A 25,152-nucleotide genomic window follows, 5' to 3' on the forward strand; every position below is an offset into this window, starting at 1 on the left:
TCCTCGGGGAAGGGAATGATCTAGAAGGAGAGGCTGGGCAGAACAGAGTAAGGCAGAGAGTAAGACCTAGGAAGAGGTGAGATGAAGGTCTGACACAGGGCTTGGGGGAGGGGGGCAGAGGTGGACACGGATTCCCTTACAGCAAACGGGACTGGCACCCATCCTGCCACAGCACAGAGCCAGGCTCCCCACAAGAAGGTGACAGGCAAGGACATCACCAGGCCAAGAGGAGATTCAACCACCACCACAGCCCGAATGACAAGTACCGTTTATTAGCTACATGAATGGGCCCAGCCATGGGTTGAGCGCCGTCCCATGGACCAGCAGAGATGAGCACAGTCACAGCCCCTTCTCCACCCGGGAGTCGTGTCCAGTCATACACTCCGGCCGAAAGTCTCTGTATGGAACACACCACACAAGTTCCCTTCGTCGGGCAGGGCGTCTCTCCGAATCACAGACGGTCCCCTCTCGGAGCGGCCAACAGAGCAGCTGGAACGCTGTCAAATTAAATAAGCAACCACAGGAGTTCCCAGGAGCCAGGGCTGGGGGTCTCTGGTCCCAGCAAAGGTATCTGAGAGGCAGGCCTTGGCTCCAGGCCTCCATGGGGCACATGGCCTCGGATCAAACTGGACTGGGGCTGACACAGCTTCATCACCATTTAGGAGACTGTCCTTTGAACTTGGCAACACGGAAATTTACATCAGGCCTTGTATAACCTTGAATGAACCTACCAATCTCCAGAATAATTTCAGCAAGACAAAAAACAAAAAAACAAACAAACCAGAGGGACTCTGGCCCCAGAATCCCTCCCCACGAGAAAGATGAAGGCACAGAGCTTTTAGCCAAGTTTCCCAATATCGTTGGCGTTTAGCGAAAAGGCTGGTCACGGCCACAAGACCAGCACAGAAAGAAGCAAAGGCAGTAGAGTTCACATGGCTACTTTATATTAAAGTTTATTACATTTGGAAAATCTACTGTACAGGGAAAAACCCATTGGATTAAGCAGAGTTTTGCCAAAAGCAAAAGACTATCAACTCTTTGGAACATTCCTGATTCCAGCCCAGAGTCGGGCCACAGGAGCTAATCAAAGTGAACCTGGTCCTTCGTGGGGCAGCTCAGTGGCAGGTAGGGCCAAGACCCCTCTTGTCACCTTCCAGGAGAAAGTGTGCCCCAGAGATGGCATCCAAGGAAGGGCTTGGTCCTCTCTCCTCAATCCCCAAGCCTGAGGCTCCAGGATTCAATTCTCACACAGGCTCCCCAGCATCCCAGCCACTTGGGCCATGGCCCTGGCCCCGAGTTCATGGACACAGGCATGACTGCTCAAAGAGGTGACCACCCACGGCAGCCGGGATGGGCCAGCCCACCAACAGGGCCACCCAACAGACATTCCATACCCTGTTGCACACGTGAGCGACAAACTCAAGAGACAACACAGAACTAAGCCTATATGTTGGCTTCTGGATTTGGTTCTCCTAGTCCCAAAAAAAAAAAAAAAAAAAAAGTCTTCTTAACCCTGACGCTGTCTCCTGACCATAGATTAGGGAAGCAGGATGGGGGTAACCAAATCAATTTACTTAACTTACCTCTGAAGTAACAAAGTCTACTGGGCTATAAACAAAGAAACTAGAGGAAACATGTGCAAAAACAAATTGACATCTAACTTAGACCTCTCCACAAAACAAAGTGAATTCCGACAGAGCCCTGACCTCCGGTCCCCACCACTCAGCGGGACACACCCCCAGCCAGGCCCGCTGGTCTCTACCAGTAAGTGCTACAGACGTGTCAGCCCTCAGCCACAGCATCTTCCAGCCATCCGGGTCCCAAGCAGCGGGGTCCCCTTCTCTCCAGAGTTGGGCCTGGGGACGGGCTGCTCCGGTTTGGAGAAACTGAGTCAGCGTGGTGGGCTGCCAGGTGCCGGCTGTGATGGAAAGGTCGGTCATATGCGAGAAAGCCCTTGTGCCCAAGTCTCCAGGCAGAAGTCAGAGAAGCGGAGACAAGCCCTCTCCCCGGCACGCCCAGGACTCGGCGGGGAGGGAGCCGCCGGCGGGGCTGGGTGCGCCAGGAAGGAGGCGTGGTGGAGGAGCGCAGGGTCTGCAGTTCTTCACAGAAAAGGCAAGTGGGGGCCTAGCGAGTGGCAGGGGGAGGGGAGGGGCACCCCCCATCAGGCGTAGAACTCCTCCTGTTTGCTGGGCTTCTGGTAGGCCCCGCCATTGGCTTGTTTCGGCTCCTCCAAGGAGTAGCTCCCCTCGTCTTTCTTCTTCATCCGGTACAGCATGAAACCCACCAGGCACACAGCAAAGATGAGTCCCACGAGGCCTCCGGCAATGACCCCTGGGCGGGCGGGAAGGACAGAGGCCAGGTGAGCTCAGCTGCGCCTTGGGCTGAGTGGCGGCCCCGCCAGGGCTGAAGACAGCCCCCCATCCCCAGAGCAGCAGTCTGTCCCCCATCCTACCCATCGGAGAGAAAACTCACCTCCCAGCACCTCCTTCCTGTCCAGGAAGCCCTGCGAGGCCCCCATGTCCCCGGGATCCCCTGGGGGCCCATTCCGCTGGTCAGGTTCCACCGTGGCCCCGGCTGAGTTCTCCACGGACACGTCAAAGGTGAAGTCCTAGGGGAGGGCAGGTGTGGGGTCAGGTTTGGGCGACCACAGCGAAGGCTGCGTCCAGGTCCGCTCCCAGCTTCCCTGGTCACCTCTGCCATCGGCTCAGACACACCCCAACCCAGGCCCCTCTCGCCACATCGCACTGGGCCCTGCTGGACTGTGGCCAAGGTACCCCATCAAGTGATAGAAAGCCCACGTTTTTATGAGAAAATAAATAGGCTCATTTTAGTGTAAAGTGTAACGTGACCACGATGCTATAAGATGAAAAGTAAGACCTGGTAGAACTTTCACACTCGCCGCAGAGGCGTGCGTTTTAGGACGCCCTCTCTTCGGGGATCCTGAAGGGCTCTTTTGCACTGGTCTCCTACTTAGTCTATCCCGCCCTGGGCTCAGCCCTGGGGGCGGGGCGGAGGATGGGACCTCGGGACCCTGCCTTCACTGTGGGGATTACGACGTGCTCACAGGGCGTAGGGGGTTAGCTGTGCCGGGTGTCCAGGCCAGTGTCCCCCACCCAATGCACTGTGCCCCACCAGGCACTAAGGGCGACCCTACCCCCTGGCCACCCGGCGTCCCAGGAAATGCAGAGGACGACAGCGGGCCGACACCCACCTGCTCGCCAGAGCCCTCTCCTTCTGGGAGCTGGGTGGGGGCTTCATCCTCAGCAGCCTTCTCGGTGGCAGCAGAACCTCCATCCTCCACGCTGGGAGCCTGAGGCTCGAGCTGACCGTGACCTGTGGGAGCGGAGGTCTCATGGTGGTCAGGCTGCATGTCCCTGTGGGGATGGGAGGTGGCCGGCCCCTGGGCCGTGGTGGCTCTGGCTGTTGATGCCCGCTGGGTGGTTGGGTGCAGTGTGGTCCCACTGGGTGGGTGGGTGGCCTTCTTCTCCTGGGCGGTGAGGGTAGGTTCCAGCTCTGCTAGGAGCACCAGCCCTCCCTCCTCAGGCTGCTCTGCAGTCGGCAGGATGGAGGTGGATGTGGAGGTGACGGTGGTATCCGGGCGGCTGGGCTTTGGAGCCGTGGGCGTGGCCGTCAGGAGCCCCTTGTCCTTCCAGGTGGAGGGGGTCTGCTGTGACAAGGTGATATCTGGCAGAGCGCCTGCAGGGCCAGAAGCACAGTGTGTGGGGTGAGGGAGGCCCCTGAACATCAAGACCAGCCAAGCTCAGGCCATGAGGAAGGCCTGGCCGAGGACCCGAGGCTTTGACTTCCAGGCCAGCACAGCAAACCCTTCCTCCCGTGAGAAGCTGTGTATCCTGGGGCAGAGCTAGCTAAGGCGAAACTCAACTTTGGAAAATAAACCAGCAAAGCTGCCCTTTTCTGCTGCACGTGCCTGGGGACAGCTTGGTCTCTGGAGCCATTTGGGAAGGGATCTTTCCTGCGGCCGCTGAAGCCCGCTCCCTGGGTGGGGGCATCCTTAGGGGCCTGAACGCCATATCCCCGTACACACACCTCTCTGGCCCCCTCCCTGATCCACCTGCCCTCTCCCCAGCCTCCCAAGTACAGAGGTCTGTGTCTTACGTCCTAGCTCCTGGGGCCCTGCCTAGGCCACTTTCCCCAGGGATGACCGTAGCCCTCCCTCTTCTGAGGTCTAGTTCAAGAGCACCTCCTCAGAGAGCCTCCCTGACCACCTCTAGGCTCAAGGATTTCATTCCCCCAGGGAAAGGGGAAATAGGAAAGATAAAGGAACATTTATACTCCAGTAGGCTCTGCGCAGCCTAATAGCTCCCAACAGCCTTATGAAGTCAAGATGTTATTCCCATTGTACAGATGAGGAAATACAGGCTCGAAGAAGTCAAATCACCTTCCAAAGATTGCCCAGTGAGTTAAAAATAAGAACACGAGCCCAAGTCTGTCTGCAGCAGGCAGCCCCCAGGACCTCATGGAATCCACATCCTTCCCACCTCAACCCACACATGTTTTCTCCTTGCAGCACGGTCCCCATTCTCTTCCCTAGCATCACCCTTCTGGCCCAGCTAGGAGGGCTGTCTGACCACCATCCCCAGCCCACGGCCTGCTGCCGTGTTGGGGTGGAGCCCTCATGCCCACTTACCTGCGCCCGAGCCAGAGAAGTTGTCAGAGTCATCTCCAGAGCCATCCTGATCTTCGGGGGGCACATTTATAGCCACAGTTTGCTGGAAAATAATCAGAAAAGGATATGAGTGGAGGTTTGGCTGGGGCCCTGCTATTCTGGGGTCCCTATCCTAGGTAGTTGGGTAAATCATGCACCCCCCCTGCTCCAAAAACACACACACCCCTACACACAGCACAGGAAGGAAGCCCTCGTGTGTGGCTCTGGAACCCTCGGCTCCCCGCCAACACACACACACCCCCTAGAAGCTCAGTCTGCTCAGGGCGTCCCAGGCCTCTCAGAGGAGCAGACAGACAACACCATTGGTGGGAACAGAGACTGTGGCCCCCCTGGGACCAAAGCCCACCCTACACTGAGAATCAGGTCCCGGGGGCCACTGACCAGGGAGCTTCAGGGTCCAAGAGTGGGGCTTTCAAGGACCCCCCGGAACAACATCACAACCACCTGGCTCCAGGGAGGCCGCCTCCAGGCATGCTGAGCACCAGGGTGCGGACACCGGGGGCCCCATGGCAGGGAGGGGCAGGGATGAGCGCAGGGTGAGTTGTCTGTGCCGAGGCGGGCCTGGCCACAGTGCTCCTTCCCACACTCAGCCTGTTTTCTCATCCACTGGAAAAACTGGGTCCAGACCCACTTGGGGAAGGAAGGACAGGACATCCATCAGCCTGGGGATAGATGAGGCTGACCTAGAAGGGACCCTGCACTAAGGAGGCAAATGGTCTGTGAGCCTGGGATGGGCCCTGTGTGCCAGGAGCCGCCCCAGGAATGCTGCCTGCCTGGCCGAGCCTAAGAGGCTGCAGGTGCAGGAGTGCAAACATATACCCAGGCCCTGAAGCAGGGGCTGTGCCAGCAGGGCCAGGGAGTGGGACCAGGCGGAGGCAGGACACACCACACAGCCGAGCTGGCCTGCGCGGAAACCCGGCGGCCGGGGGAACCACCCCCACCCCTGACACTGGCTCCAGGACAGCAGATGGGGAAGGGAGGACCCAGCAGCCAGGTGGCAGGAAGAGTAGCCGTAAGTATCCTGTTCAGCAACAAGACTTTGACCCAAATGACCCTGTGCTGCAGTCCCAATGTCAAGGGCCAGAACAAAGAACGAATGAAGAAGCAGAACAGCCTAGTTCAGAGTACATGGGCTCTGCAAGCCCCCCTGACCTCTTCCACTTCCTAGCTGAATGGCCCTGAGGACATCATAAAACCTCCTACGACCTCAGTCTTCCCATCTGTAAAATGGGGACGGCAGTAATACCTACATCCCAGGACTGTTGCAGAAGTTTAATGAGGTTATTATGCATGAAGAGAACCTAACAGAGCCTGGTTCACAGTAAGGGTCCCACCAACAGTGGTGGCTGCTCTAAGTTGGGGAAGCAAGAGCCACTCAGCCTGGGGAACAGGATTCTGGGGCCTGTCTAGGAAGAGGGGGGGTGGAGATTGGTAGGGTTTCAGGAGAAGAGGGGCAGAAGGGAGCCAGTTCACAGGCAGCTCTGTGCAGACTCGTCACAGGGCAGGCCCTGCCCAAGGCTGGGCTCCAGGGAATGGGCCTCCTCAGCCCAAGAGGCCTCGCCAGGTCCTGGCCATGGGCCACAGGGCCTCCCTCTTGAGTGGCGCAGGGCAGGGAGGGAGAGGCAAGACCTTTGGCCTCCTGAGGCAGAGTTGGATCAGGGGGAGGCTCCATCCCAGGGCCCAGGTCAGGGGGAAGCTTCAGAAACGTGTAGAAACCGTGAGGCTCGAAATACCACTGAGCTTCTTTTGAAAGTACAAAACCCACACTGTACCTCCTCCCCTCTCCACCAGCCCCCCGCCCCACAAGAGAAACGTTTTGGCCGCAGCAGGGCCTGTATGAGCTGCCATGGCCCATCCACAATGCACAGTCACAGTCCCTGGCCTCCACCTGCACCTCAGGCCACATCCTGTCTGTACTGTCCCCAGGTGGCACTTCAAACACCTGTCCTGCCTCCACGGAGCTTCGGTCGAAGCTGACCCTCGCCTCCCCAAAGCTCACCCCCTCCAGTAACAAAGAACACTGTCCCTTGGGCAGGCGCAGAGTGGGTACCCACACCCTAACATACCCGCGCCCCAGGCCCACGGCAGATGCTCCCAATAGGGCAACTTGAGGGGGACAAGCATTCAGGGGACACGCCCCACCCACACGCACCAAGACCCCCTTTCACTTCGCCCAATACCCTTGCAGCTCTGGAGGAGACCCTAGGCGGCAGTGCTCCAATTCCCAGCCTTGGGCAGAAAGCTGGACCTGGAGCAGGGGGCCAGGGCCGCAGCCATACCAGCCTTGGCCGTACACTGTGAAGCAGAAGCCAGGGTCCCCGGGCCCAGGCCCTGTTTCACAGATGGGGGCACTGAGGCCTGCAGAGAACACAATGCACCAGGACCCCGTCCACCTTGGAGGCACCGTCCAAGATGCAGGCAAAACCGGGGAGGCCCGGCCTCTCACCTACACAGAGAGGCCCCAAAAGGTTAGCAGTTTCCCAGGAGAAGGGCTTCTCTCAGGACTAGGTAAGACTTTGGATATGCCCAGTCCCTAAAACAATTTGTCCCCTCATCTTATCGCGATCTTGTTTATACAACAAGCTCTTAAGCAAACACTTTCTCCCCTGAAACCAGCTCCCAGGCCTCAGGGCAGCCTCTCCCCTTTGGGGCTGGGTCTCCACCAAGGGGATAGGCTGTAGTGATCTCCCAGACCTCCAGCTTGAACCTCCAGTGACAGCCTCAGCTCTCTGGGGAGGAAGTTAGCAGAAACTGCTGAGGCTGAACTTGGATCACCAGGTGCCAGCTGACTCTGGAGTTTGGGGTGAGACTTCCGGTTTCACCAGCAGGCCTGCTGTGCTAAGAGCCTGTGGTCAGCTGCCTCCAAGGCCCCATATGGGGCTCTCCTCGGCACGGCCTCTGACACTGTTCTGAGACCACATTGGCCACAACTCGGGGATGCCAGGGGTGGGTTGGCCCAGTTTGGAACCCACTTCAAACAGCCTGGGAAGACAAAGGCGAGCCAGCTGTACCTTTAATGGGGCCCCTTAACCTCTGTAAGGCCCAGGAAAATCAGTTTTTTGTACAACAAATCAAAAGCCATATGAGGAGGTCTAGATGTCCACACCTTGGGTCTGCTCAGGGCAAAGGCCAATTTGGTCCTTCCCACACACAGCACAGACCCTGGAAGCCCAGGGCCTGAAAGGCCAAAGCCAAATTGTCCCAAATTGTTTTAGGGACTGGGCATATCCAAAGTCTTACCTAGTCCCGAGAGAAGCCCTTCTCCTGGGAAACTGCTAACCTGTTGGGGCCTCTCTGTGTAGGCGAGAGCCTGGGCCTCCCCGGTTTTGCTGGCATCTTTCGCTCAGGTTGGGGGGCAGACACGTGGAGGCTGGGGGACAAGGAACACGAGAGGAACGGCCAGCCCATCTCATCTCAGCCACACTGGTCTCCGGGCCACACCTGGGGTGGCGTGAGGAGGACACCCCGAGAGAGGACCTAGGCTCAGGGGTCTGGCGGAGCAGGAAAGGGAGTGTGAGCGGAGGGAGGCCTTCTCTGACACTGGAAGCATTTTCCATCCCTTTCCTACCATTATCCTTTTATTTGAGGCAGGCAGAGCTGAGATCAGCATCTCCCAGAGATAAGGGTGAGGGTCTTGCCAAGGGTCACCGGGCAGTGAAGTATCTGCAGACTTGCAGGCAGTGTTTGCTCCCTTCACCTGCCATTTCTCTCCCTCCCCTGCCCTGAAGGACCACCTTCCCTGATGGTCCAGCTGTTTTAAGGGAAACTTGCCTAAATCTCCTCAATGCACCGCAGGCCCCAGGAGCCATGGGATGAGCATGTCATCCTCACCAAGTAAGAGTTCCTGGACTTCCCTGGTGGCGCAGTGGTTAAGAACCCGCCTGCCGATGCGGGGGACACGGGTTCGAGCCCTGGTCCGGGAAGATCCCATATGCCGTGGAGCAACTAAGCCCGTGCGCCACAACTACTGAGTCTGTGCTCTAGAGCCCGCGAGCCACAACTACCGAAGCCCGTGCGCCTAGAGCCCGTGCTCTACAACGAGAAGCCACCCACGTACCACAACGAAGGGTGGCTCCCACTCAGCACAACTCGAGAAAGGCCCACACACGGCAACGAAGACCCAATGAAGCCCAAAATAAATAAATAAAATAAATCATTTTTTTTAAAAGGCAAGCCATTAAAAAAAAAAAAGTTCCTGACCCCTGCCAGCAGCTGAGACCAAGATGCCGGCCCAGCTTCAGAGGTAGAGACAGGAGGGCATGGACAAGCAGGGTCAGGGCTACCAGGGGGCTAAGGGTCTCCATCACCAGGTTGTCAGCCATTCCCAAGAGCATGTCGGTAGTCTGCGGGCAGAGGGCTGGCAGAGGAAGCTTCAAGAAGGCAGCCTCAAGCCCACTCCTGCCATCTCTCACCCCACACTGGCCATAGGAGGGCCACCTCCATCTGAGCAGACCTCTGCCCAGGCTGGCCCAGGGGGCCTGGGGCTGTGTTGCAGCATCCCTCCAAGACACCTTGGGCATGAGCATGAAAGTTCCTTGGGAGGGTCACAAGTCAGGACACCAAGTGGGCATCTCAGAGATGTTCAGGTGAGGGGCTTCTAACTCCAGGCTGACTGAAGAGGTTGCCTGTCTGACCCCTGACCCCAGCACCCCATCAACCCGCAGCCATCAGATCCAAAGACCTGTGGTTTCCAACCCACACCCTGAATCACTGATGTGTTACCAGCTGCTTGATCTAAGTGATGGATAAACACAAATCCTTTCAAAAGCATTACTGAAGGGACTTCCCTGGTGGCGAAGTGGTTAACAGTCCGCACTTCCAATGCAGGGGGCCTGGGTTCGATCTCTGGTCAGGGAACTAGATCCCACATGCATGATGCAACTAACAGTTCACATGCCACAACTAAGGAGACCACCTGACACAACTAAGAAGACCTGGCACAACGAAATAAATAAATTTTTTTTAAAAAAGCATTACTGAGGTCACATGCCGAAAGTACAATATCATGCAAGGTCCTTTGATAGTAAAGAGGGTCTTCAACTTCAAAACTCAGGGGACCATCATCCAGGGGTTTTGGGGAGAAGAGGGTAAGAAATGGTCTCGTCTTGGCCTTGGTGAGCTCCCAGGTATAGCCCCCACTCCAGGACGCTTCTGGAAGGGGGAGCTGCACAAGATGGGGAGCTGCACAGAGGGCCACCCCACTGGGGACGCTAGGGCCGGCAGATGAAGCCTCCAGCCAGACCCCGGAGAGGTTAGAACAACGTTCGGCCCTGAATCACAGCTTCGGCGACGCTGGGGCCTCACTGGTGTGGCGGCCTCCGCAGCAAAGTGGGAAAGGGAGGTTTAGGTATCTGTTGGTTGGAAGGCTTGGGTGTGGCGATAGAAGCCCTGGCTGCCGTGGTGGGAGCTCAGTCACTGAACCCACAAGGATAAAGAGCTGCCCCTTGTCACAGTGCCCAGGTCAAAGCCTTTCCCAAGCAGCCAGCCTTGGTGCCCGTGCTGGGGCTGAAGACAGCGGGTGGAGGGTAGGGGCCCAATGTGTTCCATGAGCCCAAAGGCAGGCGGGCCACACAATCACACCAGGATAAACACCCCTCGTTCCCATCCCACCAAAATCCCACCCAACAGCAGGCATCCTCGGGAGGCTGAAATGAGATTCATGGTTTTTTGAAATCTTTTTTACCCGCCTCGGTTTCCTGGCCAGATCTACGGATCTAAGGGAAAAGAGCTGATTCCCCCAACCCCACACAACTCTTGGGGGCTGAGGTGTCTGGGCTACAGGACCTCAGCCTTTGCCCCTGACCTGTGTATCAAGATGCCAAACTGGCCAGGGTGACATTCACACCATCACCTGCCTCCAGGCCAGGGGCACGCTACTTTGGGGTCCCTAAGCATCACCAGGAGACTGCTGGAGATGAAGTCTTCCAAGCTCCATCCCTGAGGCTGATTCAGTGGATTTGGGGCAAAGGCCTTGGACACTGCACATTGCAAGCTCCAGCTCCTGTAGGTGGCCTGCAGACTGCACGTGAAGAACGACAGTCTGGACAGGGGAATGCCTCACCCAGAGTGGCCTGGGGGCTGGGGGAGGCAAGACCCCCTCCCCAGCCCCACTCAGGTCCAGTGTTCAAAGAAGAGGTACCAAGTAGCCCCGAAAACAAGTCCTAGGGACAAAGTGATCCGAGAAAGTTCTAGAACATTCTCTCTACATTTCTGATACATCCATTCTCTATAGTCAGTACACTGTGGTGCCTGCCCAGTCTGAGGAAGAGGCCTCGCCGCAGAGCTGGGAGAACCCCTCAATTCCCAGTAGTGCTAGAAACAGGAAACAAAGAAAAGCAACACTCGACTGTCCTGAAGCTGAGCTGAGCCTCCATCCTGCCTGCCCGGGACTGAGCAGGACCTCCTCGATTCTCCGGGCAACTCTCAGCCCGTCAGCTGGCCTGATGCAGTGACCAGGCTGAAACCAACAGGAGCCGCGCAGAGCCACTGATGCCCTCTCTGGGGTGGGGGTGAGGCCAAGGAGCAGAGAGGGGATGGGGAGCTGCAGAGCCTCGGTGCCGTCGGCCCGGGGTACCTGCCTGCCTAGAGGTGGCGGGGGAAGAGAATGTTACAAATACCCAGCCCCCTCCCATGGCCCACCAAACGCCCTGGTGCCCGGCAGCAGTGGGGTTTGTGACTCTTGCTTTCCCTCATCGGGGGGATCATTTGTACTCCCTCCCTCAGGCCTTGCTAACATGGCCTAAGCACGGACCTGAGGGGCCAAGCGGGCCAAAGCATCTTGGATCAAGGGTCTCCGGGAGGAGGGTGGGAGGGAGGGAGACGCAAGAGGAAAGGGATGTGGGAACAGATGTATATGTATGACTAATTCACTTTGTTATAAAGCAGAAACTAATAATTAAAAAAAAAAAAAAAAAAAAAGGGTCTCCAGGAAAGAACCAGAGCTAAGGATGCCGGGGGAAGAGAGCCTTGACCAGGGGTGGCCACCCCAGGCGGAGGTCCTGCTTTACTGTTCCCTTGCTGGGGGACCTGGTTCCCGCCTGGACAATACAAGGGGCTTGGCTGAAGAGCCCTAAACCCTCTCAGGGTTCTGACAGGCTAGGCTGGGCCCTGCGGCCCCAATTCCTTACCAGTGAGGCCAGAGTGGTGTGGTGGGGGGTGATACACCGGCCACGGACGGCCATGGCGGGGTGGGAGGGAGGGCAGGACCGCAGCCCAGGGCCCAGGAAGACGCTGGGCTCCCACCGGCCCAGGAGGTCACGGTGGTGACAGAGAAATCACCTCCTCTCTGAATGCTGCTTTCCTCACTTGGGAGCTGCCAGAGAGGCCTGCCGAGGCCACCGAGGAGGCCCGGATCTCCCGGCTTTGGCCTCAAGACCCTGAAATCTTCCCCCCACCCCGCTCTACTTCCAGGAGGGAGGGGCCCCACCGGTGCCTCGGGGCAGCATCAGCATTTCCTGGCCTGACAGGCATGGTGATTTATCAGCTCACCAAGAACTAAGTCAGGCTGGGACCTGCAGAGGGGTGATGGGTACAGCTCAAGGCGGGAGGGGCCCGGGAGCAGACAGGCAGGGGAGAGGGGGCTTCTGCCCTCACCCTGAGAATGAGCATCGGTGAGGGCACCCGCAGGGCCCCCTGAGGAGGAAGACCTTTCAGGGGACCTCCTGGGCATGCACCTTTCCCCCCCATACACACACACCACCCCACCTCAGCTGTTCCCACCCTACCCCTAGGAGACAGACTTCACCACTCTGGGGGATTCCAGGACAGGGCCGGGGTGCAGGGCGCCATCCACACTTGGCTTAAAGACCCTTTGCAGTAGCATTTCCCAGGGCACTGCACGTCAGGGCTTTCACAAGGGAAACCCAAGGTCAAGGTCATAGAGCCTTTCTTCCTTGGAGTACCCCAGGGGTCAGGCTTGTGTTGAAGGAGGGGGGATCCTGGCAGCCAGCTCCAGCCCCGATGCCCAAGCCAGGTCAGAGCTGCCACCAGCACCCCCGTACCCACCCCTCCGGAGAGCTGGCGCCTGCCTCACTGCCCGCGTGCCGAGGCTCGTCTTAGAACAGGCCCAGCTGAGGGCTGGGTGTGAGGCCAGGAGCTGGAAGACCAGTTCCTCTGCTTTTCCCCACCTGCCAGAACCTGGGCCAGGCAGGGTAGGATTCCACTTGGGCGTTCAGCAAGGCCGCCTGGCCCAGCCCAGCCAGCCTCTGTGCCCAGCACTGTCCTGGGAGCCAGACAAGGGCTGGCCAGGTTAGAGTGACTAGACCTGGTACTGGAAAACCTGGGCTCTATTTCCAACTTACTGGATGACCTTGAAGAGACCTTGCCTCAGGCTGCCTTTCTGCACGACAGGGGCTTGGCCAAGAGGTTGCAATGGGGGGTCCAAGTCCCAAGTCTGTGGGTGGCGACTCAAGGCCCGCCCTGGAGGGGCAGCCAACCACCAACATGGCACTCAGCAGGGGGAGGACCCGCAATGGCAAGTGGGGGGAGGGGTACTTGATCACAGTGACTCGGGGTCACCGCTCTCCACTTCCCAAGGGCATGATGGCCTAGGCAGGATGCTGGAGATGTCCCACATCAGTGACTCTGGAGATGGCAACTGTCAACCCACGGGGACAGAACGAGCAGCCAAAGCCCCCCGAGCCTCTCCCCCCCTCCCCCAGCCCTGGCTGTCCCAACGAGACAGCTAAGGCCAGAAGCTCATGGCAGGACCCCCCAGTCGGACCCCATGAGGGCCCCTGGAGCTGCTCTCTAGCTGATTAATCCCCAAACTCTGCCTGGCTTGGGGGCCTGACACCCAAGGGGGCATATGGACTTCTAGAGACATCCTCCCCCTGATCTGGCTAAATAAAGTGTCTTCAAGTTTCAAGGAGGCAGAAACTTGCAGCTTTTGACACACCTGCAGCCGCTGGTCAGGGCGCCAGCTGTGTATATGTGGTGGTGGCGGGGGAGAACTTTATCCTCCAAATCTCCCCAGCAGTGTCCGTGCAGTTAGAGTATCCCTTTTAAGATGAAAATGCCTCTGGGAGGGCTAAGGGGAGCTAGTCACTCACACTAGAGCAGAAACTAGCTCTATGGGGGAAGGGTAGTTTTGGAACTGGGGCACTGGGGATGGGTAGGGGCTTTGGAAGATGGGAAAGGATTGCAAAAAGGAGGCTGAAAGATGCCAAGAGCAAGTTTTTTAACCTGCGTCAGAATGTGGCTGCCAGCCAACCCCATACCCAAGAACGAACGACGAAATTCCCTTTGCTCCTGCTTAAGCCACAGGTGTACACGGCTTCTCCTCCCACGTCCAGAAGAATAATAGGCTAGTCTGGGAACCTGCCTCTGGGATAAAGTACGATTCAGACCAAGTAGGCACTGAGGCTGCTGGAGCCCAAAGAAAAAGGTCAGAGTGTCCTTGAAGGGGTCCAGTGGCAGAGCAGAGCTGGTACTTTCCGGCCTGAGTGATGGGAGGCAGGATTTCCTGTGAAGGCCAGATCTCAATAGGCTGGGCGTGTTCCCCAGATTACTGGTGGGACCCCCGCCAATAAGAAGCAAAGCAGCCTGGGCCCCTTCACTGTCAGGCTGCCCTCCTCTAGTGGCTTCCTGGAGGCTAGAAGTTTCGCATAGCTTCAAATGCCCGGCACTGAGTTCCCAGGCCCTGGCAGCCTCTGCACACAGTAGGTGCTAAGGCAGTTAAAAGGAGGACTGTGGATGCAGCCCCAGTCTTATGAACTCAGAGAAACCCCAGAAAGGGGAGGAAGCCCTAACACCTGCCCAGGACTCAGGACAGTCATGGGGCAGAAGGAAGAACCCAAGGATCTGACCTGGGCTTGGGGGTGGGGGTGGGGGGGTCACCTGAAAAATAGAAATATCGGAATTAGGTCTTGGGGGGAAAAATAGTAATCACGGCTAATATGTCTTGAGTACTACGTGCTAGGCACTAATCTAGGCACTTTACCTGAATGAATTCATTTACACCTCATGATAACCTTAGATTCTAGTACCAAACCCATCTTACAGATGAGAAAATTGAGGCAAAGGAGACGAGTCATCTGTCCCAGGGCACACAACCACTGAAGTGCTTAGAGAGGGGGTCTGGGGCCAGGCAGTCTTGCTCCAGGCATGCAGTCAGCCACCCCACCACACGGAGGACTGCGGGCTCTCTGACCCTCAGGGAGAAAACAGCCATCATTTCCACTGGAGGCGGCACAGGAGCAAGTGCAGAAGGAAGGAGGACCCAGGAGTGGAGCTCTCCCCCTCCCCCCTGCAGCCTAGCCCCGCTCCCACTCCAGGGCACCCCTCAGTCTGCAGTTCTGGGCACAGGCCATGGGTCCCCCACAGCCAGGGGGGCCTGCTCAGCTGGCCTGAGACCCCCACCAGGTACCCAGGCACCTGGCTTCACCGGGCCTCTTCCCACTGCTTACCAACCTAGCCCACACCTCCTCGGGGCAGGAGCCGGCCCCTGGCAAAGGCTCAGGCAGAGGTGAGCAAAGTCTGGCCTGACAGGGAAGGCTCATATTTCTGAGAAGGGGCAAAAGCCGTGTTTGTAGGTCCTGCTACATCAGCACCCTGGGGTAAGACCAGCTGGCCATTTACACTGAGTGAGACTACACAGGTCAGGTCGGACTGTGCCCCACCCCCAGTCACAGCCACAGGGGGCTCTCCCCAGGGGACTCCCTAAGCAGCGTCAGCCCCAAAGCTCCCCCAGACTTGCTCCTCTGAGCCCAGACAAGGAAGAGGCTCCCAATCACACCACACAGGTTATTTCACAGGATCTTTTCAAAAGCCCTCCGAAGCAGGACTTAAAAAAATCCCATTTTACGTGTAAAGAAACTGAAGCTTCGAGGCAGGTGACGAAACCTGCCCAGGATGCTCCGGGGAGGAAGCGGTGGAGCCTGGTAATGATGTGGGCTGGCCAGACTCCACGTCCTGTGCTCTTCCGGCCTCTGCACAGCACCTCTCTCTGCGCCAGCCCCAGGTGGGACTAACCAAGGCAGACTGACCAGCCAGTTCTGGGTCCCACCTCGCCTGCCCAGGCCCAAGGTTTCAGGACCCCAGACGGGGCCCCAAATCCACTCCACAGGCAGGCAGACTCAGACATTCAGGCTCAGGCTGCCGCCACTACCCTGGGAGGAGAGCTGGACCAGGGCGTCCACTGGACGCTCAGCCCCTAGATGAGGCTCTGGAAGGATGATCTTGTTCCACAGAGGGGTGGAAGGGAGAGGGGGTCAGGCTGGGGGCTTTCTGCTATTCACACAATTCCCAGAACCCAGGTGGCCTCAGCCACTCCTTCAGAGTTACCATGAAGACCTCAGGGCCGACTTCCTGGCCTGAGTCCTCCCGGGACTTCACAACAACCAGGCCTGCCCCAGGGAAACTCTGCACCTATGCTCACCCTCCGACCCCTGTCCCCTGCTCCCCAGTACCTGTGGGGGGCAGGGAGGAGAGGCAGGGGCAACACCTGAGGATCTCAGCTCAGCCCCAGCGGGCCCGTTCTCCCAGCCTGGCAGGCCCTGGGCAGCCTGGAGGTCGTGCTGCCCAGGCCCTCCCCCCATGGCATCCTGGAGGAGTGTGGTCACCAGCGACAGCAGTGTGGCCCCCAGCGGTTTTCTCCGGGAGAAGCTGGAGTGACCGCAGCCTTTACTATAGTCTCAGAGGTTCCTGAAACACCCTGCGAGCCCAAACCTGACCACATGTCCATCCGGGACACTCCCCAGAGATGGGACTCCAAGGCCCCAGACAGTGTTGTGGGCAGCAGGGGTGTTGAGAAGCTACTGGAAAGAAGAGCCAATGCACTCTGTGCCCCTGCCACGGGACTGACACAGTCAAGTCCCCAAACAGGTCAGACGCGGCCAGGGCATCAGCCGTGACATGGGAACAGCAGTGCGGGTCCTCAGGTCCTCCTGAGGCCTCCCGGGGCCCAGCACGTGCTAGGAGCTGGGGTGGACAAGCCACCTCGGCCCTCCAGAAGTTCCCCCCCACCTCCCCACGTCCCACCCACCCTGGGCCAGGCCCCAGAACCCCGTCTCCTAAGCCTGCTGGAGGCAGAAGGCACCCAACAAGGGCCAGCGTGACCACAGGAAGCGTCAGGTAGCCCAAGCGGGAAAGGTTGTGAATTCAACGTCCCGTGGTGGGACAAGTCTCTGCACTGCTCCGGAGACGAAGGGAGCCCAAGAGGGGTCCCAGAGCAGGACTGGCAGTCTCCGCCACTCCCGCTGCCTCCATCGGGGGGCCCCCTGTCCTAACACAGAAAATGCCCTGCCTTATGGCCTGAGCTCCTGATGTGAGGGGCTCTGGGATGAACCCTTTCTCAGGCTGAAAGACCTTTGGTTGTCACTGCCCCCTGGCCTGTCTGCACAGACCGACCCTGCTGTCTGGTCTGGTCCCAGTAATGGCCACCCTCTCTTACACGCAACCCCGGGCCAGGCATGGACCCTTCCCCACCTGCTCAGGGCTGTGCACACGGCAGGCAGCCAGGCTCTGGGCTTTAGATCTGGTCAAGCCAGGTAGGCTTCCCAACACCCCACGCTTGCGGCAGAACTCTCCTGAGGCAGCAGGAGCAGAGGCAGGCCCCACCCAGACGCCACCAGCCCTGTGACACAGCCACAAGACGTCACCAACATCCAAATGCGTGACCTCACCTCCGCCTCTCAGCTGCACTCCCATTTCACACGTGGACTCACTGAGCCCAAGAGAGGCCCGTGCCCAGAGTCACTCAGCGGTAAAAAGGGTGGGGCTGGAAGCCAGGCCCCCGAGCCCTAGTCTTGCCTCACACACGGTGGGCTCAGGGACAAGCTGGTTGGATGAGTCTCAGGGGAGGATCTGTGGGCCTGGCGCCATGATTCAGCCGATGAGTGGAGCGATAACCACGCCTGCCCACCCCACTGCCACAACCTGCCCGCCGCGGCTTCCATTCCTGCGGATGAGCGGACCTGGGGCGGGTGGCCAGGAGGCCTGGGCGTGTGCAGAGAACATCACCCGGCCCTCACCCCCAGCCTGACCTTGCCCAGGGGCCTCCATCCACCTCTGGTTCCCACACTGAGCCCTAAGTCCACCTCTTCCAAGAGCAGCCTGCCGTGACTTCCACCCCACAGGTGAGCCCTCAGGCAGGCAGTGCCCCCTCGAGTCCCCAGAGGAATAATGTTGGGGGATTCTGAGCCCCCGCTAGGTCCCCCCAGTGTCACCTTCACCCTCCCCAGGACAAGGTCTCTTTGCAGCCACATGGCTGTTAGAGCTGAAGCAGGTAAGAGGGGCCCCCTGAGTGCACAGGGGAACTGAGATGCAGAGGGGCGCGGACCTGCCCAAGTCATACCATGGAGGATTAAACTGAGACTAGGCAGGACAGGGGTCCTGGCCACCCTTGTCTGTAGGAGTAACTTCCGCAGACTTTTCTAAAGCCTGGGATAGAGGAAGAGCTGCAGTTAAAAAGAGAGGGAGGGGGGCCTCCCTGGTGGCACAGTGGTTGAGAGTCTGCCTGCCGATGCAGGGGACACAGGTTCGTGCCCCGGTCCGGGAGGATCCCACATGCTGCGGAGCAGCTGGGCCCGTGAGCCATGGCCGCTGAGCCTGCGCGTCCGGAGACTGTGCTCCGCAACGGGAGAGGCCACAGCAGTGAGAGGCCCGCATACCAGGAAAAAAAAAAAAAAAAAAGGGAGGGAGGGAGGAAGACAGCTTCCTGATTTCTGAGGAGGAAGTGGCAGACAGGTGGTGACCAGGTTTCCCAAAATCTCAGACTGCAGCCTAACCTGTGGGGAAGCCCAGTGGGGAAATCGACGGGCCAAGCAAAGCCCAGCCATAGCTGCAACCCATGCAGCGTGCGCACGCACACACGGCCTCTCGTGGGGCTGCAACCCTCACGTGAGTCACTGGGCAGAGGAGTTTCTTCCCAGGGCTGAAGGCCAGAGGAAGAGCAGCCTCTCCATATAATTAGGCAGCACCACAGAGCCATAAACGTGGGAGAGAGCCCCTCGAGCCTACTCCCTCCTGACCCGACGGCCCCGAGCCCCACGACTGCCCAGTGCCTCCACAGCCTTGAGGCCCTGCCAGACCCCCTGGCTCCCCAAACCCACAACGGCATGACAGGCAGCAGGACCCTTTCCAGAAAAAGCTTAGACCACCCTGGCCCGTGCCACCCCTCCTCTGCACCGCTCCCCGCAGGGTACCAAGCCCCAGGGAGCTGACCAGGTGCCCCTGCCTTGGACCTGGAAATGCAGGGGACTTCCTAGTGCTGACTCCCCACCCAATGTCAGCATCTCAAGGACAGGCAGAGGTGGTAACACCACACAGACAAAGCTAGCCCTTCTGGGGGGCAGCGGAGGGGGCTCCGCACATCCACCTGGAGCTGGAAGTTGCACAGTTGCTGAAGTGACCCCGAGCGCAGGGTCGTGCCTCCGAGGGTGAGGGGATGCCCACACGCCTGCCCTCTCTCCGCACCGCCAGGGCGCTCATGGCCACTCAGAGGTTCCAGAACGCACGCCCAACCTCTGCCGGAACAGCTGAGAGGGAAATGACACCGCACTGAATCTGTTCCAGGGTGCAGGATCCTGGCGCCAAAAGCCCTCTTTCCACAGACTCCGTTAATCCCCTTCCCTCTCTCTAGACACACTTACGCAGGCCCTCAAGGGGCGGCTTTCAACCCAAGACTCCAAAATTCGTTGTTGAAAAGAAGGAGGAAATCAGGAAATCGTTTGTTCTGTAAAAATCCCAGGGTTCCAGCACTAGAAATCATTTAATGACAATTCCTCATGTGGCTGCTCTAGCAGCGGCGGCAGGACCTGGCATTGAAGGGGCCGGGAGGTGAGCCCAGCACAGGAGCCATGAGTCCTGGGTTCTGGTCGCCCCACAGGGGCCACGGTGCCCGGCTTCGAGGCTTAAAAAAAGATCTACTAATTCCACAAATGTCTCCCCAGTGTCCATGATGAAAGTCAGTGCAGGCTGGTTGTTGCCCTGGGGACAAGCACAAGGGCAAACCTTGCTGGTTTCAGCCAGTCTCCTATGCTAGGCTTGTGGGGGAGACTTGCCAGTTCTTCAATTTCTTCACGCCATACACACATGCACACACATATGTACAAATCCTGGTTCTCCCACGTCGGCCCTTTGTAGGGGCTCACCTCTGCAGGCCTCATCCACAAAATGGGGACAGTGACATACATGGTAAAGGTTTGGGGTAGATATGAAATAGGGATGCAGGAAAAGCATCGAGCACCCAATAGCAGGCACTCAATTAAAGGTGATCCTAATTCTATGGACAGCTAACTTTCCTCTGGCGTTTTCATTACCAAACACTTTCACACCTTCATTATGAAATGAATACGCAAATGCCAGAACAAGGACAAGAACAGGTATGATGCTCTCTTTACACAGGACATCAAGACTTGGCTGTGAAGTGACTCACCTGAGACTACGTGGTAAATTAGTGGCGGAGCAGAGACCCAATACCGGGGGTCTACCTCATCCAAAGCTGTTTCTGGCCAGCCAAACAGTACAGGTGCACTGCCACCCGAATAAAACACAGTGTGAAAAATAGAGACAGGGCCCAAGCTAAGAAAGAGGGCCCTTCACAGTGGTTGAGAATCCGCCTGCCAATGCAGGGGACACGGGTTCGAGCCCTGGTCCGGGAAGATCCCACATGCCGCGGAGCAACTAAGCCTGTGTGCCACAACTACTGAGCCTGCGCTCTAAAGCCCAAGAGCCACAACTACTGAGCCCACATGCCACAACTACTGAAGTCTGCGTGCCTAGAGCCCGTGTTCCGCAACAAGACAAGCCACTGCAATGAGAAGCCCGCGCACCGCAACGAAGAGTAGCCCCCGCTCGCCGCAACTAGAGAAAGCCCGCGCGCAGCAATGAAGACCCAACGCAGCCAAAAATAAATTAATTAAATTAAAAAAAAAAAAAAAAAGGAATGAGGGCCCTTGCCAACCAAGATTTAGACGGAGTTAGCCTTACTGGGTCCAGGCTACCCATGACTGGCAAGTCATTTACAACTTCAGCCAGGTGGAAGAACTTGGAATATGGGGTCATCATCAGGTGCTTACTCCAGAGATCACTGACATCTGTTCCCCCAGGGAGCCCATAAGCACCTCCCTTGACAGCTTCTTTGTTATTCTAGGTACTATCAGGACACCACAGAGGCCATTGCTCACAGGTGAGACCCTTACTCAGCGCTGAAAACTCTTGTCTTAGAAATAATTCTAACAACCCGGGAGACAAACGCCATAACCTAACATGGTGACAGCTATGAGGACCCTGGCATCCAGAGATTAAACTATGCTTAGTACTCTTTTGTTAATAAAGGAAGGGAAATAAATATTTCAGAGTCCCGCCCAAAGTAAGAATATTTTTGAGGGTAATAAGGATTCTTAGCTTCCTGAAAAAACCTGGACACCAAGGATACCTCATTCTCAAGTGACTTCAGAATCCAAAATTCTACGGCAATAAAAAAGATTCCTCTATAAACTACTCCAAAATTCAAGCTTTTCATTAATTCTTTCCAGGCTCCTCTCCCTCCCTTTCTTATCCCTCTCCCCACGAATCTGGGTTAATGAGGTTTTATTGAAACCCACTATGAGCCACAGGTAGAGACTTAAACCAGCCCCACCCTCCCTGTGGAGCTCAAGCCAGGAGTGACATCACCTCCAGAAGGCTCTGAGCCCAGGCGGAGGAAGTTAATGCCTCCCCCAGCCCCACCCACTCCGCCAGGCCGTCGGGAAATGTCTCTACTAGCCCCCATAATTAAGGCAAAAAGGGATTTTCTGCCTTTCAAGAAAGAGAAGAGAGAAAGAGAGGAAAGAGCAAATAACTTTCCAGAACAAGCAATTTTTCTTGCATGGCAGAAACAAAAGACCATGGGAATCTCACACACACACAACCACGCGGAAACCTTTTTAGACAAACCTGTTCTCGTCTCTTGGGAGTGGTTTTGAGCAACCTCCTGCCCTAGCAGCCTTCCCTTGTCCAAAGTAAGGCGCCCAGGATCATACCCTACCTCACTGATCCCCAGGGGATTCTGACCTGCTTCCCACTGGGGCCAAAGTGAACCCTGGGAGAAGCCAGATCTCTGCAACCAGTGGACACCTTCTCCTATTTCAGCAAATCCCACTGCCTTATTTCTTTTAGTAAGAGGGTAGAAGAGGGCTCTGGGAAGGTACTTTGTGCCCCCACTTTGAACCAAATATGGACAGCCACTATAAAAGGGAGAGGACAGGGCTGGGAAAGAGAAAACAAACTAAACTTAATAAACAAACAATCAAACAAACAAAAACCTAAGTTCTGAGCCGGTGTCTGACCCCAAAGCTTAGTGCTTTCAGGCTCAGCTCAAACACCCCCTCCAGGAAGCCCTCCCACCACTGCAGCTCTAATGAGCCTCCCTCCCTTCCTCGTTTCCCCCTTGAAACTCAACTGCCCTGCCTTTCCATAATGTATCACATTTTCTAGGGTAGAAAAAAAAATGCAGCATCTGCTCCTTCCCAGCACACAGAAAAAGTCCGGGAAACGTGGCCCACAGAGAATTTCTAATCCCATCTGCCTCCCCGTGTTAAAAGGCGCTCTGGGATCCCCGCTCAGGAATGCCAGCTTCGCCTAAGGCAAGCAAAGGAACCGCCACCAGCACTCCTGATTCTGGCTGGAAATAGGTGGAGTACTGCTGAGGCCCCATCTTGTGCCTGGAGAGAGGGGGGCAGCCAGGAAAGGCCAGGTGGGCCAGGGAGGTAAGCCAAACACCTTCACCCTCTTCTCCAGAGTATTAACTGTTGGTTCAAGGTGCAGTCTGAATCCCACAGAAGCCATGCTCTTCAAGAGTGAAGGAGAAGCCAGATGCCAACTTCTTGGACCTAAAAGCCAGGCGTGCTATGGAGACCCAGCTCAGAAATCCTGTCCCTCCCCCTGGCTCCCCCAGATAGGGCACCCCACATGAACACTCCAACTCATCAGCAATTCAAGTGGCATTAGGGACCCTTTCCTGGACTCCAAACTGTTTCCAAGCATAAGAGTCACCTGGGAAGCAAGGAGGGCACTTCACAGATCAGCCTGAAAAGCACCTCACCTGAGCCAGACCCTGCAAAATACCGCAAGGCTCTCAATAACTGGGAGTTACTATTAATTATGGAGGGACCCGCTTTCAGAGGGTTGGCGTTGCTGAGGGACTTGTCCAGATAATACATTGTAAGTGGAGGACCGGAGTACCCACTCCCGGCAGCCGCTCCTTCCTCTCCCACGTGCCTTCTTTTGCCAGAGCTAGGGAAGTCGATCCGTCCAGATGTGGTGGCCAGAGACGGCCACTTCCGGCACGGGAAGAGCCCCTCGGTCCGCACCTCCCCTCTCCATCCTGGGGGATGGCCGACCCGGCCCGCGGGGAGGACCCCGGGACTCTAGCAATGGGTGTGGGGACTGGGGTGGGGGGGGTGGACATGACCACCCGGCGGCCAGGGCTGACACCTGGCGGCAGCCCAGGTCCCAGCCCATATTAGGGACGGCGCTGCGGGGCGGTTCCCAGGAAAGGGTTACAGGGGCCGAGAACAAAGCGCCCCCTTTGGGGAAGGCGGGCCAGCGGACTGCGGCTGAGGCGGGAGATCACTTTCTGGGGACCCTCGGGATGCTCTTTGTCGGCCAGGTCCCTCTTCAGAGGGGACTCACCCCTCGCCAAAGGTGGATGCTGGAGTCCTACCCAAAGGCCGCCCCCCCAGCCTCGGGCTCCACATTTGTCCCCCTTTTCCTCCAGCTCCACTGGGCGGGCCAAGGGACCCGCCTTCCCTCGGCGCGGCTCCAGCACAAAGCCAGGCCGGGGGAGGGGAAGAGCCATTCGCGGGTCCACTCTTGGGGAAGCAGCCCGCGCGCCGCGGCTGTGCCCAGCGCCGGCTCGCGTCCCTCCCCGGGCAGCACAACTTCAGCAGCCCAGAAGTTGGGTTCTTGCGGGTCTCTAGCATTCCGGGGCCAACTTCCCGGAACCTCCCTCTACCAGCTCGGCCCGGCTCCTCTCGGGCAGCCAACGGACAGCCGAAGACCCCGCCTCCGCCCGCCCCAGTCCCCCTCGCAGCCCTGGCTGGGGCTCCTTAGCGAACACGCCCGCCTGCTCCCGCGCCGACACCGCTGCGCCCAAACTTGCCTCCGCCCGAGAGGCCAGGAGCCGGGGCTCGGCGAGTCTGGTTTGAATTAGGGTCCGCGGACGGGGCGTAGTTGCCGCGATCACCGCATCCTCCCGGGTCACAGGCGGGGGAGCCGGCGCCGCGGCGCCCGGGGTGACCGGGTGGGAGCCGGAGACCCCAGGCGCCGCCGCAGGCTGGCGGGCTCCTTCGCCTGTGGAACCGTTTTACCTAATTGAGCGCGGAGCCCCGGCGCAGGTTCCGCTCCGCTGGGCGCCGCGGGCCCCGGGTCCCCGCCCCGAACGGCGGAACTCGTGCGGCGCCCCCCGACGGCGGAGGTAATTGGGGCAGGAGCCCTGATTTCGGGGCTCCGGGTACCGGGGCCCGCCGGGCTAGCGCGGGAAGAAGGGAAGTCCCCGCTTCCCCTCCCCCTCCACGTGCAGCCGCCGACATCGGCGGCTCTGCCAACCCCGGCTTCCCGCCGCTTCACAGCCCGGCCCCGGGCCACACTTACCGGGAGGGCCGGCTGCAGGCGCAGCGCCAGCGCGCAGAGCCAGAGCCAGAGCGCCGGGCGCCTCATGCTGCCCGGACCGGCGGCTGGAGCGCGGCGAGCTGCGCGGGTCAGGGCTGCGCTGCGCTACCCGGACTGCACGGGGCTCCGGGTCGGCTCCGCGGGTTGCGCTGCGCGCAGCTCCTTCGAGCGATGTCCAGCCCGCGGCTGGCTGTCCTAGGCGAGGGCTGCGGGGTCCGCCGGCTGCAATCGACTTTCTACGGCTGGATTCCTCCCCGCTCAGCTCGGCTCCCGCCTGCACCTCTCCCGCCGAGCTCCGCCTTATAATAAAGCCGCAGGCCCGTAGCCGTTGCAAAAACTAGCCCCCCACCCCCAGCGCTCCAGGTCCTGGGGCCAGCCCCAGTCCCCACCCCCTAGGACCCCGCCCCCTGAGTGGCCCGGCCCCTCAGGGTCGCCCCGCCCCCGGCCCGCGGTGCGTGGGCAGAGCCTCGCCTACCTCCGGAGCCACCTTCCCAGCTGGCCGTGGTTCCGGCGTTGCAGCTCAGCTGGGTGGTGGGGGCCGAGCGCACTCCTTTGCGCCCCGGCCCAGGGTATTGAGGCTCTGCCCGGGAGCGTGGCGGGAGGGGCGGCAGTTGGTTGTCGACTGTGGGCGACGGTCTGCAGCGCCCTCTGGGAGTGGACACCGAGCGCCCTCCAGGTGCGTGGGACCCCCAGATCCGGGCAGGAACACTTCGAGGCTGTGCGGGGCCCCGAGGTGATGGGGCCTTAAACGGATGGACCCTTCCCTGGCTGCGGATGGGGCTGTCAGCGCCCCCCCTCCGTCCCCCCAGCACAGGTTCCCACATGCGCTCGCCTTCTGCCAGTATTGGGAACGCGGGGCCTTACTTTAAACA

At 58.6% G+C, this 25,152-nt stretch overlaps 1 protein-coding gene across 1 annotated transcript; it reads right to left on the reverse strand.

Annotated features, from left to right (window-relative positions):
- Positions 1 to 256: 256 nt before the first annotated feature.
- SDC1 (syndecan 1) lies at positions 257 to 24,631 on the reverse strand. The gene is made up of 5 exons (XM_082642485.1): positions 24,263 to 24,631; positions 4,649 to 4,730; positions 3,212 to 3,696; positions 2,473 to 2,608; positions 257 to 2,331 (listed from the first exon to the last, which is right to left on the reverse strand). Exons 1-5 carry the CDS (start codon positions 24,326 to 24,328, stop codon positions 2,162 to 2,164), a joined length of 939 nt encoding a protein of 312 aa, XP_082498611.1. The 5' UTR covers positions 24,329 to 24,631; the 3' UTR covers positions 257 to 2,161.
- Positions 24,632 to 25,152: the final 521 nt, after the last annotated feature.

This window comes from Mesoplodon mirus (assembly GCF_964341445.2).
Source record: "Mesoplodon mirus genome assembly, chromosome: 14".
NCBI lineage: Eukaryota > Metazoa > Chordata > Mammalia > Artiodactyla > Ziphiidae > Mesoplodon > Mesoplodon mirus.